This window comes from Sus scrofa, chromosome 3 (genome assembly GCF_054392235.1).
Source record: "Sus scrofa isolate SSC_HxYL_T2T_F1_AM1 chromosome 3, Sscrofa_HxYL_maternal_Yorkshire_Landrace_v2.0, whole genome shotgun sequence".
In the NCBI taxonomy this organism is placed as follows: Eukaryota; Metazoa; Chordata; class Mammalia; order Artiodactyla; family Suidae; genus Sus; species Sus scrofa.
The window spans coordinates 28859970-28873594 of NC_139385.1; the positions used below are offsets into that span (position 1 = coordinate 28859970).

The 13625-nt window shown below is 50.7% G+C and overlaps 1 protein-coding gene across 7 annotated transcripts in view; it reads left to right on the forward strand.

Annotated features, from left to right (window-relative positions):
• The window catches only part of USP31 (ubiquitin specific peptidase 31), an 84692-nt gene extending 71751 nt beyond the window's left edge, over positions 1–12941 (forward strand). For 6 of the 7 annotated variants that reach the window (XM_021086476.2, XM_085017340.1, XM_085017338.1 and 3 more), the window contains 3 exons: positions 2323–2481; positions 4278–4430; positions 7266–12941. In XM_021086476.2, coding sequence (XP_020942135.2) covers positions 2323–2481; positions 4278–4430; positions 7266–8794 — 1841 coding nt within the window. In that variant the 3' untranslated portion in view covers positions 8795–12941. Of the gene's footprint in view, positions 1–2322; positions 2482–4009; positions 4431–7265 lie in introns of those variants that run through there. The other variant, XM_085017343.1, reaches the window with a different exon arrangement.
• The last annotated feature ends 684 nt before the right edge of the window (positions 12942–13625 follow it).

Consider the following 13625-nt stretch of genomic DNA (forward strand, 5'->3'; position numbering starts at 1 on the left):
CGCCACGACGGGAACTCCTAAAAACTTTTTTTAAACCTTTAGAAAATTTTTCAGTTCTTCATGAACCAATCCTTTTGTGAAAATACAATAAAAATATTTTGCAGTATCAGGAGTTGCCATTGTGGCTCAGTGGTAGTGAACCCGACTAGTATCCATGAGGATGCAGGTTCGATCCCTGGCCTGGCTCAGTGGATTAAGGATCTGGTGTTGCCGTGAGCTGTGGTGTATGTAGGTCGCAGTTGCAGCTCGGATCTGGCGTGGCTGTGGCTGTGGCGTATAGGCTGGCAGTTGCAGCTCTGATTTGATTCCTAGCTTGGGAACCTCCATACGCCAAATATCTATATATTGCATTATCAGAGTGCTATGAACAGTTTTCAATGCTCACCTCATTCCGGACCTTATGCTGTCAACAGGCACCGGTCTGTGAGCCACGATTTGAGTAGCACTGGTCTAGGAAATACTTCAGAAAATTGCGCTAGGCAAAAAAGAACACCTAGGATTATTTTGTAACTATATCGTTCACCTGTTAATGAGTCCCTGCGCTGCCTTAGGTTCCACGCCGTGACTGAGGACAGGCCATCCTGCGGAGATGCAGGTGGAAGCCAGCACTAGGTTGCCCTGTCTCCTTGGGCGAGTTCCCCCTTCAGTTCTGCTCCTGCTGCCTAGTGGCCGCCCCTTGCCAGCCGGGTCATCTGCGCATCCAGCCTGGCGGCACCACTGACCCAATAGTGGCAGCTCCAGCAGCTCCACGTGCTGCATAGGCCTGCCCGTCTCGCCCTCTGCCTCTAGGGCCTCCCCAGCGCAGACGTCCCTCCCTGCAGTCGTAGATTCCTGTTCTGCTCTTTTTCAGGACCTGCATGGTACGGCCCTTCCTCTCCTGGGTTCCTTTTATCTCCTAGGAGTCCATTCTTACGAGGTGGCTGTGGCCTCTCGAGGGCAGGCGCTCCCATGGACCTTACGTGCCCCGTCCCCAGGGCCCTCCTGAGTCTGCTCCCGTATTCAGGGAAGTATTGCAGCGCATGTTTTCACCGCAATAAATGGGTCTTTTTAGAAAGTGTGATACGGATGTACCTTTCTGGAGCAAACTTATCACACTCCTTGATGTGTCTGTATACGGTGATGTGGCTTCGAGACTGCTAAGCCGTGTCTGTTCTTGCGGGTACTTGAATGCTCTTTATTTGTCTCGCAGGCTTAGAATTTGAGCTGGAGAGAAGGCACGTGCATTCATGAGCTCCAGTGTTCTCCGTGTGCCCGGGGACTTCCATGAGGGACATACCCCCTCTGAGGGGAGCGGGGTGGGGTGGGGGTTTAAGAGCAAGCTCAGGGACTAGATAATCCTGGAAGGACCTGGGTGGGCCCACCCCTTCACCTGCTGCATGACCCCGGGCAAGCTGGTTCATTGTTTTGTGGGGTTTTTTTTGGCCATTTCTTGGGCCGCTCCCACGGCATATGGAGGTTCCCAGGCTAGGGGTCGAATCGGAGCTGCAGCTGCCACCCTACACCAGAGCCACAATGCAGGATCTGAGCCACGTCTGCGACGTACACCACAGCTCATGGCAACACCAGATCCTTAACCCACTGAGCAAGGCCAGGGATTGAACCCGCCACCTCATGGTTCCTAGTCGGATTCGTTAACGACTGAGCCACGACGGGAACTCCTGGTTCATCTTTTTTGAGCCTCTGTAAAATGGGAATAATAACAGAACAAATCTTGCAGAATCAAAAGAGATGCACATAATACGTGCTAAACAAATGTTAGCTGCTCCTATGATTAACATTATTATTTCTAGTTCTATTATTTTCTATCTCTAATAAACACTAAAATGTCACAGCATGCCTAAAACGGTTTCTCAATTCTAGCACGGTACCATTTTTCTGGGTACTTCTTTGTTGTTTGAGGGTGTCCTGTTTATGGTGGGGTGTTTAGCAGTGTCCCTAATCTCTGGCCACCAGAAGCTCCTCGAAACCCCTCCACCCCCACCTCCGGTGGTGACAGTCAGCCGTGTCTCCATTTCTTTACCACATGTCCCTTGGGGCAAAAATCCTCTCTGGTCGAGAACCACTGGTTTAAATAAATAGGTATCCTGTGTTTTCTGAGGTTAACTAGCATTTCATCCCCTTGGCGTAGTTTGGGATTTCTCGACAAGTTTGACTCGAGCGCGATTTGGAATTTGGATTCTTTACCTCTTTCTTTGTCGCTCCCTGCAGCCTTAGAAAGTTCTTGAATTAATTCTGGGAGCCAAAGCAATGGTGTCTGTGGGGAGAGAGGCGCGGCCCGCGCCGCCACCCCAGTGCTGATGGCTGCTCGGCTCTCTTTGGCAGCCTACTGCAAGAACTCTGTGGATGGCCTCTGGTACTGCTTCGACGACAGCGACGTGCAGCAGCTGTCGGAAGACGAGGTCTGCACGCAGACGGCCTACATCCTCTTCTACCAGAGGCGGACGGCCATACCGTCGTGGTCGGCCAACAGCTCGGTGGCAGGTAAGGCCGACCCTGCCGGTGGGCGGGTGTTTTTGCCGAGAGTGGACGGTTGTGATTGGCGGTCCAGAAACTTCTCCAGGAGGGCTCATGACGCTGTTGGTTGGATTGGGTCACTTCTCATCTCTGCATTAAATCTGGAATCCAGAATGCTTGCAGTCGAGGAAGTGGGGGTGGACCTGCGAGCACCTGTGAGCCAGGAGTTCCCGTGGAGGTGGAGTAGAGCCTGGCTCAAAGCACGCTCGTGGTGTTTGCTCGTGGAAGCAGCTCAGAGCAGCCTGGCACGCTCCTCTCAGAGTAGAGGAGCTGAGGGACTTGGACAGAGAACTGACACTTGGCTTTGCCGTGTATGGTTGGGTTACCCTGGAGCATGCCCTATCCACGCTACGTATTTGTCATCTGTCATATGGGTGTAATAACGCTGCCTGCCTTACGCTTGTCGTTGTGTGCAAGATTAGGTAAATGTGCGGTAAATTCTTTTTCTTTTTTTTATTGTCTTTTTGGGGCCACACCCATGGCATATGGAGGTTCCCAGGCTAAGGGTCCAATCAGAGCCGTAGCCACTGGCCAACACCACAGCCACAGCAACGCCAGACCCTTTAACCCACCGAGCGAGGCCAGGGATTGAACCCGCATCCTCCTGGATACTAGTCAGGTTCTTAATCTGCTGAGCTGCAGCGGGAACTCTGTGAAGACTTTTGTAAAGGGTGAAGCACCGTTGGAAATTGTCCTTTTTTCCAGTAAGATCAGCTTGTTCTGTTAGGGGGAGGATTGAAGGCTATAATCATATTTGGTGGCGTGGGGTTAGCTTGATGGGATCTAGTCTGTCGTCTTTAATAAATGCAGGAACCAGTAGCCACACATGGTGTTGATGCAGCCACCCACAGTCCAAACAGGGAGACTGGATGCTTCTTGATGCAGAGTTGGAGCTTAGAAGATAGGACGGAGGACTAGGATGAGGCCATGTGTGGTCAGGTTAGGGCCTGGTAACCCCTGCTCCCCTGGAGGTTTGCGAGAGGTAAGTTGGAAGCCGATGAGAGGCAGCATCGCTAAAGCAAAGGGACCCCTTGCTGGAGTCAAGCCCCTCCCAACACACCCCCTCTGCTGGTAGCCTCTCTCATAGTTCATAGAAAGTGGGAGCTCAGGGCTCCGTGCATCCTCAGTGCGCTCCAGAGTCTGCCATATGCTCGGAAATTGCGCCCTCTTGAGGCCGCCTCGAGATAGTCATGCTCTGTCATGTTCTCCATTCCAAGGGCTGTTACTGCTGCTTTAGTATATATTTAAGGGCCGCCCCGAACAGAATGGTATGTGGCCCGGCATATGCGCATATGTGTGTTTCTGTTGATATCGTGAAAATGATTTAAAAACTCCACCAAGCAAGGAGGCCAAGAAAGCAGTCGTGGACTGCTGCTGGCTTTCGTCTCTTTGCACCAGAAATATTACTGCAGGCGCTCAGAACAGTAGTGCTTGATAATGATTTGTAGATTAGGTGACTCTGTTAACCACCGTATCTGTTCCATTCTGTTGCCAGCCCTTAGGACTTGGACTTTGCATTGTGGAGTATCCATCCCCGGGCTTGGATTTTATTACTGCACAAGTGTGTGGGAGTCTGTCCTCCTCCCCCCCCTCCACAGGATATTCGAGCAGGCGCCCCATGGGGTCCGGGAGTGAATGCCGACCTGGCGGTGAGGACATCAGCCACGCGCAGCCCAGGCGGCAGCCCTTCACCAGGGTGTGAGCGGCGCAGGCCGGCCCCGGGGATTCTGGCTTGACCTTGACGCCCGCTTCCTTTTCTGCAGGCTCCACAAGCTCCTCCCTGTGCGAACACTGGGTGAGCCGACTCCCGGGGAGCAAGCAAGCCAGCGTGACCTCTGCAGCTTCCTCCAGACGCACCTCCCTGGCCTCGCTGTCCGAGTCCGTGGAGATGACTGGGGAAAGGAGCGAGGACGATGGTGGGTCTGGGTTTTGGTGACAGATTCCGCAGTGGCAGCCCGTGGACCCAGCACAGGCTCCCTCGTGCGTAGGAACTAAGTCCCGAGAGAACAGGGGAGAGGAGGACATGGAGGGGGGACGGAGAGCGGGCCTCGTGGCTGTGGGGCACTGTTGTTAAGTCACGTTTTCTGTAACAGGGTCATCTGCCTTTTTTTCAGTGACCTAGGCCTTTTCCCTTCACTTCATTGTTTTCCACTTTTAAGGTCTAATGTGAAGGCCAGAGCTGTAACTCTGCATGATCATATATACATTTTTCTTTCAAGGTGCTTTTTTTTTCCTAATTTTAATTTTTGGCCATGCTTGAGGCATGTGGAGATTCCCGGGCCGGGGATCGAACCCACGCCATGGCAGTGACAGGGCTGGATCCTTAACCCACCGAGCCACCAGGGAACTCCTCCATGTGCTTTTAAAATCTTCCCGGTCACCGGGCACGGTTGCAGTTGGCCCCGTGAGGCCTAGTGAGTCGTTGGGCGGGGCCTGGGGTGCAGGCTTCCACCCCCTCAGCTTCTCACCTTCCCGCCGCCCCCGCCTCGCACAGCGGGGTGGGTGGTGTGTTCTTGTATGAACAGAAGCGTCTAGGACCAGACTTCCTGCCTTTGCACAAAGGTAGTTTTTAGGAATTTTGAAGATCGTCACAGTATAAAACTTTGGAAATCTGATAAAGATTGAGCTCTGGGTTTTTTTTTTTTTTTTTTTTTGCCTTCAGTTGCCACCTCAGTAGTGGCAGCACAGCCTCCATTCTAACAGGGACCCCAGGTGGTGGGGGAGGATCAGGGCCCGGAGCCCCGAGAGCTGGAAGGAAGAGGGAGTGAGCTCAGCTTCTATAATGAGGACCGTGACTCACCTCCCAACAAGTCTCGTTCTGCAGCCAGCATTTTGATCACTTCTAGAAAACTGCCTCTAGCAGCGATGGCTAATTCTGAGAACATGAAATGGAGGAGAAAAAGCAGGAGGCTGCACGAGGGCCAGATGACAAGAGCTCCGTCATGGCTCCAACTGTGCCCCTTCTGCTGCTTTATTTGTAGAAGGAGCGTCTTAGTCCGTAATTGCCATGTTCCTGATCTGTAGCTCCTGACATTGTCTGAAAAACTGACCAGTGCATCTTGGCTTGTCTATTTTTTAGAGGTTATTTTCAGCATAGCCTTTAAACTTAGAATCCCCTCTTGTTTTAAGCACCAGCCTAGCTATGGTTTGCCCCCCCCCCCCCCCGTCTTTTTTTATATTTCATTTTTAAATTTTTTTTGGTCTTTTTAGGGCCACACTCACAGCACATGGAGATTCCCAGGCCAGGGGTCGAATCAGAGCTACAGCTGCAGGCCTACACCACAGCCAACGGCCTTAGCCACGCCAGATTGGAGCCGCGTCTTTGACTTACATACACCACAGCTCACAGCAACGCTGGATCCTTGACCCACTGAGCGAGGCCAGGGATTGAACCCGCAACCTCATGGTTCCTAGTCCGATTCGTTAACCATCGTGCCATGATGGGAACTCCTCCCCGTCTGTTTTTAAACCATGGTGTTGATGAAATCATCATCCCCGGGAGCAGCGTCATGACACAGTCATGCTGGAGTGGGGCTGGCTGGTGCCCACTGAGTTGGGGCTGTCTCTTAGGATCTCAGCCAGACCGAGTTTTATTAATACCTCAGCTATGGTATCACGTGTGGGCAGAATCTCATTTGAAATGTTTTCTTTGGCAGTTTTAGGTCCCTTAAAATAGAGGCATGCTGTTCTAATGATGAGTGTTTTCCTGGAGGTTTTAAGTCACTCGGGGTAGGAGCGTATTGTCTCTTGGGTTCTTCCCACCAATTGATCTGCTTTCCTCGTCAGAGATTACGGGCCAGCCTCCTTGTGGGCACTGAGCTGGGGGGAAGGGGTGGTCCTGGTGTTAGCTCTGCCTCTAGTTACCTGTGGGATCTTGTGCCGGGGCTTCCCTGCTATGAGCCCCCGTGTCCTTAGTAAGATGAAGCCGTAAAGGAAGGGGCTCACGTTGATGGATGAGCCGTGCAGGGCCAGGCTGCCTTGCACAGGACTCTGAAGATTTTCTTTAATTCTCCACAGTGGCTCTGTGAGTTACAGCAGGGATCAACAAGCCTTAGCCCATCTGCCAAACGTGGCCCCTGCCTTTACTTGTAAAAAAAAAAAAGTTTTGTTGGGGAGTTCCTGTCGTGGCTCAGTGGTTAACGAACCCAGCTAGTATCCATGAGGACAGGGGTTCGATTCCTGGCCTGGCTCAGTGGGTGAAGGATCCAGTGTTGCCGAGAGCTGTGGTGTAGGTCGCAGTCACGGCTCAGATCCTGAGTTGCTGTGGCTGTGGTGCAGGCCGGCGGCTGTAGCTCTGATTCGACCCCTAGCCTGGGAACCTCCATATGCTGTGGGTGTGGCCCTAAAAAGACAAAAGTTTTGTGGGAACACAGCCACGCCCGTGTGTTTCTGTGCTGCCTGGGGCTGCTTTTGCATTAAGGTGGCAAAGTTGAGCAGCCGGCCTGCAAAGCCTGAAATATTTGCTGTCTGGGCCTTTAGAAGAAAAGTCTGCGGACCCCTGGTGTAGAACAAGAAGCAGGTTGCTGATCTCCAAGTTAGAATGTCCCTGTTTCACAGATAAGGAAACCGGGCTCAGAAGAGTCAAAGTCTCAGGGCGACTCCTTGACCGCAGCTGTCCGGGCTCTGGAGGTCATGCGCCTGTCATCCCATTAGGCTGGCCTTCCTTCCAGCTTCCTTCCATCCTTAGCTATCTGTTATTACCAGGACATTGTGTCAGCTTGGCGTAACAGAACTCTCTTTGCTGCATTCAGGAGGTTTCTCGACTCGACCGTTCGTGAGAAGTGTCCAGCGCCAGAGCTTGTCAGCCCGATCCTCGGTCACCAGCCCCTTGGCCGTCAACGAAAACTGCATGAGGCCCTCCTGGTCCCTGTCTGCTAAGCTGCAGATGCGCTCCAATTCCCCCTCCCGCTTCTCGGGGGACTCCCCCATTCACAGCTCCGCCTCCACCTTGGAGAAGATCGGGGAGGCGGTGGACGACAAGGTCTCCATCTCTTGCTTCGGCAGCTTGAGGAACCTCGCCAGCCTTTACCAGGACTCCAGCGACAGCCGGCGGGAGCACAAGGCCGTGGGGCGGGCCCCTCTGGCGGTCATGGAGGGTGTCTTCAAAGACGAGGCGGACGCCCGCAGGTTGAACCCGGGGGTGGCAGACACCCAGAGCAAGAGCCCAGCACAAGGGGATCCCCTGCCCCCCGTCTCTGTTCCGTTTGATAACAATAACCAGATTGCTTATGTGGATCAGAGCGATTCAGTAGACAGCTCTCCAGTCAAAGAGGTGAAACCCCCAGGCCACGCCGGCTCCCTGGCAAAGAAACCCGAGAGCACAGCCAAGCGATCCCCCAGCTCCAAAGGCGCTTCTGAGCCGGAGAGAAGCTTGCGGAAGGGGAGACCCGCCCTGGCCAGTCAGGAATCCTCTCTTTCCAGTCCGTCCCCTTCGTCCCCTGGTCCCGTCAAGGTTTCCGTGAAGCCCTCCCGCTCCCGGAGCAAAGCAGAGTCTTCCTCCCGGGCCAGCGGGCGGCACGCCTCCCCCGCCCCCACCCCCAAAAAGGACTCGTCCCCCAAATCCCAGGCCTCCGCGTCGTCGCCCTCCCTCCTCAAGCAGAAGTCTGCCTCTTCCCTCGCGTACCCTGCTTCCTCGGCGTCCCCCAAAAAGGCCTCGGGCCCTGCCCCGCGGGGCCCCCTCCCTCCCGGCAAGAGCAGGACCTCAGACCGGAGCCTGAGCAGAGAGGGCTCCAGACAGAGCCTGGCTTCCGACAGAGCCGGCGTCCCTGCCAGCTCCAAACCCAGCTCCCCGCGCGGGAGCCAGGCCCGGGCGGGCGACGGCCGCGGGGACGGCCGGCACGTGCGCAGCTCGTCCATGGCCAGCCTGCGCTCGCCCAGCGTGAGCGGGAAGGCTGGCCTGAAGAGGGACAGCAAGTCGGAGGACAAGGGGCTGTCCTTCTTCAAGTCAGCCTTGCGGCAGAAGGAGACCCGGCGCTCCACGGACCTTGGCAAGACAAGCCTGCTCTCCAAGAAGGCGGGCGGCCGGGGCGCGGCGCCCGACGACAAGGCCGACAGAGGCTCCCCGCAGCCGAAGGCCACCGCGGGCACGCAAGAGCAGCCCGCCCCCAGGGACCCCGCTTCTGCGAAACACTCGCTGCTGTCCACCCGCAAAGCCAAGTCTTCCCAGCTAGATCCCGGAGCGCCCGCATCTCCCAGTTGCAGGCAGTCTGCTGAGACGGCCTCCAAAAAGTTACCTTCTAGCATGCCAACCTCTGCACGGCCTTCTCCGAAACCTCAGTGACATTTCTGCAGTCCAAGTGTTTTATCTGTGAAGATGTTAATTTATTTAGAAGCCCCTTCCCTCCCACAAAAGCCCCCTATGCTTTTGTATTTTTGGGGTCACGTGCCTGATGTGTGGGTGTGTGTGCGTGCACACGCGTGCGCGCCTGTGTATGTGTGTGTGTGCGTGAGGAGAACTGAATTGCAGGTTGTTACAAGCGTCGCCTTATTCTGCCATTGAACCAAATAACAGCCATAGGCAAAGCATTGATAGCAAGCTAACTGGAATATCGTAGACGATACCCTGGATGGTCCCTTTCGCGGTTGTACATATTTCTTTCTCGAGAACTCTAATGCCTTTCGTTGGACACTAGGGATTTGAAACCTGTGAACCAGTTAAGCGATCATTCGTGTGCCCTGAAAAGGATGAATTCTTTGACCTGGGTTTCAGCGGAGTGGAATTTGTCCTTACCGTGGATTGTCGCGTGGCACTGGGAGCTCTAAAAACTGTGACACAAACAGTGAAACCGAGGGAAAACTGTCGCTTCCTGCACTTTGGCCCCATCTACCAGTCCTTGTAAAGGGCACTATTTTAACACTAATGTTTCTCAGGTATATCCTCGGCTAGGCTAGGATGGGTGTGAACAGTCAAAGAAGGTGGCCTGCGGGTGGCTGTCGTTTCTCCTACTGCCACAGGTACACGTTTTCGGAGGTAGAAACAAAGTCTTTCACTACCTTCATAGCCGCCAAGATGTGTGTATCGTAAGTTGTGTTGACCTTGGGATATGTCCCAAAAGAGGTGGCCAACTGGATAGCCAGAAAGCAAGTCACTTGTCAAAAAAAAAAAATTTTTTTTTTTCCCTTCTAAATTCGCTAGCTAAGATCATGGGGATTTTGAAGTTAATACCTTTGCAAGATTCCTGGAAAAAAAAAGGATTCTAAACTGGATGCATGAATCTGTGCCATTTTCCTTCTTTGGGGTTGCTTTTTTTCTACGTTAGACGTTGAAAGCTCCATGCTGCCAGCCGTCAGGGTCTGGCATAGTGGAGCGATGTGTGACAAAGTGTCACGTGCACACTTCCAGTCCTGCCTGGCAGTCTTTGTTGTGATGGCTTTCAGGAATGTGTTTGTTTCTTCCTTGTGCTAAAGATTTAAGCTCTTACCCAGAAACTCACAGGCAGGATGGAGCATGTTCTCTCTGGCGTCGTCAGTGCAAATGGCATTTTGTGTTGAGTAGAAAAGGGAAGCTCGCAGAAATTCACACATAAGTCAGATAGGTATTTTTAAAGTTTCGGGGAGGTGTTCTGGAACTTTTCGCTTTTTTCTTTTGTAATTTTTTTTTTTTAAATGTTAAGGGAGCCACGGTTCTGATTCTCTTTGCCCAGCATTTGTCACTTCGTCATGCAATGTAGCGTGCTAACTTTGTGTGCTTTTTTACATGGTAACTTTTTTAAGTCATGGACTCTTTGAGTTCTTCCTGAACTCTTGGTGCCCAGGTCCATCTAAAAATCTCCGTTTTCAGTATTGCTGTGTGTGCAGTAACCAGAACACATATTATATGCATAGCTATGAAATCTGCACTGCCTTTTGGGTGTTTTTTTGTTTTTTTTTTTTTCCCCTCGGTCCTCTTTCTTTCCTATGAATACCTCTTGGGAAGTGTTTCCAGGAGGTTACTTTATTTTGCTGCTACTGTGAGCATTAGCAGGTAACTTGCAAGTCTGGAGGCCATGTGTATTGAGGGTAGCTGGAATCCTAGGCCCTTACGGTGTTGAAGACTCACGTATTCAGCCTCGTGGAAGTTACCCTCGTGCTCCATGACATTCACTTCACGTTGCCCATTGCACTTGAACCTGCACCTCGCTAGGTGTCCTCGTTTCGCTGTGTAGGCATCTCAGTTCCCAAAGCAGCCTTACCCTCCTCCTCTGCTGTGATCGCCTGTGACATCATTGCTTCCAGCAGCACATCCACAGCCTGATCCGAGTTTAGCCACCGTTAGTCTTCCTGTGGCTCCTGTATTCCCTGGGAAGAAAAAAAAAATGCACCAAACGCGGGATCTTCGATGTCAGGAATTGAATGTTTGTCTAATTTGAACCTCTCCTCTTCCTTTAATAGGTAGATCTCATTTGAAATTTCATATCCGAAACTCTGAAACCGTCTCAGAATCGTCGTTTGACCACACAGAGTGTTTTAATAACACTTTTGGGGGGAGGGAGCTATAAACAGTTCAGCATTAATGGAATCTATTTGAATTTCCACAGTGGTGAATATTTTTATTCTTGGGTCCTCCAGGAATGGATTTTCTGTTATGTCTGGTGTCTTTTTAAAACAACAACAACAACAAAACTGAAAACAACAACAACAACAAACAAAAAGCCTCTACAAACTCCATTAATTTTCCATGGGATCCAGAAATAAACTTTCCATATCTGTAAACTGTATGTCTGTGGAGTTTAGTTCTTGTTTTAGATTTAAACAGAAAAAAATCAGGAAGTATTATGGCAGTGTCTAGGCATCTTTAGGCTATTATATTTCTGTGCTTGGTCAGCATGAAAATTTCAGCCATAATTAAGAGGTAAAACCTCTAAGCCGCAGAGAAGATATTTTTGCCCATAAGTTTGGAGATGCTCTTTGATGTGAAGTATCTTACGGAAAAATTGTTACTTGGTTCAATTCAGTTTTTCTGGAGTGAGGGACTTGATTTTTTTTTTTTTCTTTCTTTTCTTTTCCCAGTGCTGTTTGGCACAATGAGCTTATATGTGTTTGGGGTTAAAAATCACCTGCAAAGGATGGTAGCCCAGGGTTTTGGGTGGACAGCCTGGTGGGCCTGATTAGAGCTGTCATTTCCTGGTCGTCACGAAATAACCACCCACAGTAGCATTGCGTATGTAGTGTAGGTGAGCTTTCTTAAAGCTTTGTATTCTCGATTTCTTTTCCTGTAAACATCCAGTGTACTGAGTCTGTATCATTCCTTAAGACAGCCCTATAGCTTGCCTTTGTAATCCCTTCTATAATGTGGAAGGAAGCACAAAGAAACTCTTAAACTCATGTGCTCTCAAGACTATCTCCCGTGTTTGTTTTTTTGTTTTTTTTTTTTTCTTTTTGGTGTTTGGGTTTTGTTTTGTTTTGTTTTTGTATTTCCTCATCCTGAAAGCAGCCTAATTGAAAGTAGATCATGCTACACTGGACCAATAGAAATGGACGTGCGGGGAATTCCCTTGTGGCACAGTGGATCCGGAGTTGTCACGGCAGCAGCTCAGCAGCTCAGGTCGACACTGGCGTGGGTTCGCGATCCCTGACCCTGGGAGCTTCCACATGCTGCAGGTGTGGCCAAAAAAAAAAAAAAGAGAAAGAAATGGACGTGGGTAGATATTGTTGTTATCTGTGAAGCTGCCCTGACCTCTCCTGTCATTCATCTTTCATCATTCATTCCTTCATTCTGCAAACATTTCGTTGAGGGCCTGCCTTGCTTGGAAAGGCCATCTGAGAGCTTCAGGAGTTTGCTGTAGCTGAGGCGCCCTGGGAGCGGCTGGTGAACCAGGGGATGCTAGTAGCTAAGGCTGTCCTAGGTGGAGCCGCAGTCCTCCCGAGCGGAAAGATCAAATGGATCCTGGTGATCGGCGGAGGCTCGTGGGCTTCCTGAGCACGTCTCTTCTGTCCTGGAAACCAAAAGTGCCCTTCATTTTTGGAGACATTTTTAATGTCACATCTTCTTTTTCAGACCGAGCTGTCTGCCCCGTAGGGGCTGGAAATCCATTACGAGGTCACTTTGCATTAGAATGTGGTCACCTGGGTTGGTAGGCGATTTGCAGAGATTTCTGGGGATGGGGATGGGGGTGGGGAGGAAAGCAGTCAGCCCTCTAAAAGAGTTGTCACGACAAAACACAGCAGCAGAGTGGAAAGGCGACCGCGGTGGCCGCCTTGAGGAACCGTGGAGCCGAAGAGCCGTGAACAACGCTCCTCTATTTCAAATAATATGTTTTGAAACGTAGATGCACATCGGACGTCAAGTTTCCTTTTGGACAAATTAGTGACCAGCTGCAGTTAGCAGTTAGTTTCCTGTGTAGGTGACAGGAACTCTCGGATGCAAAGATCACCAGTGTCTCCAGGTCGGGTATTTGAGACAGTATGCACATCATAAGCACAGTTTCAATAAAACGCATATTCTGTGAGGCGCGTCGCACTTTGTCTTATTTGGAATTTGAGAAGAGCAAAACTTGCTGACAAACCAGTGCCTATGTCGTCAACATAAACACACAAGATCGCTGTTCCTGCGCAGGCAGCCTTTGCTTTCACAAAGGGTACGTTTCTGCTAAACCTGACTGAAACGAACGCTCAGTCTCACACTCCCTTTCGTGTTTATTTTGGCAACTGCATTTTGAGCATGACCACTCATTTTTTTCCCCCAACTAATGAAAATAATTTTGCATGGCCTCCACCTAAACCCAGAAAGCATGCTCTTACTATCTATGCAAGCAATTAATAAGAAATACAGACTACTTAACACTCAATGTAAGGGTTAAAAAAAAAAAAAAAAAGACAACGCTTAGATTATGGAGCTCTATTTTTGTAATTTTTTAAATATGGCTTAATCAGTATCAAGAGCATGAATGTGCTTTCGTGTTTGGATTTCTTGTTTGGCTTTGCACATATTTCTCTGCCGATTTTGGTTTTTGGATCACAGGCAAGCTTGTGTGTAAAGTGCATATTTTGCAAACAGGAGTGGAATTGGGTTATGTTGAACACACACTGGTTTATAATACCGTGTCTTTAGCCTGAAGACTTTCCTAAAGAATTTTGTTCTAAAAATAACCTGCCATTTTTTATAGATCTTCATTTTTTATATCTTCTAGGGT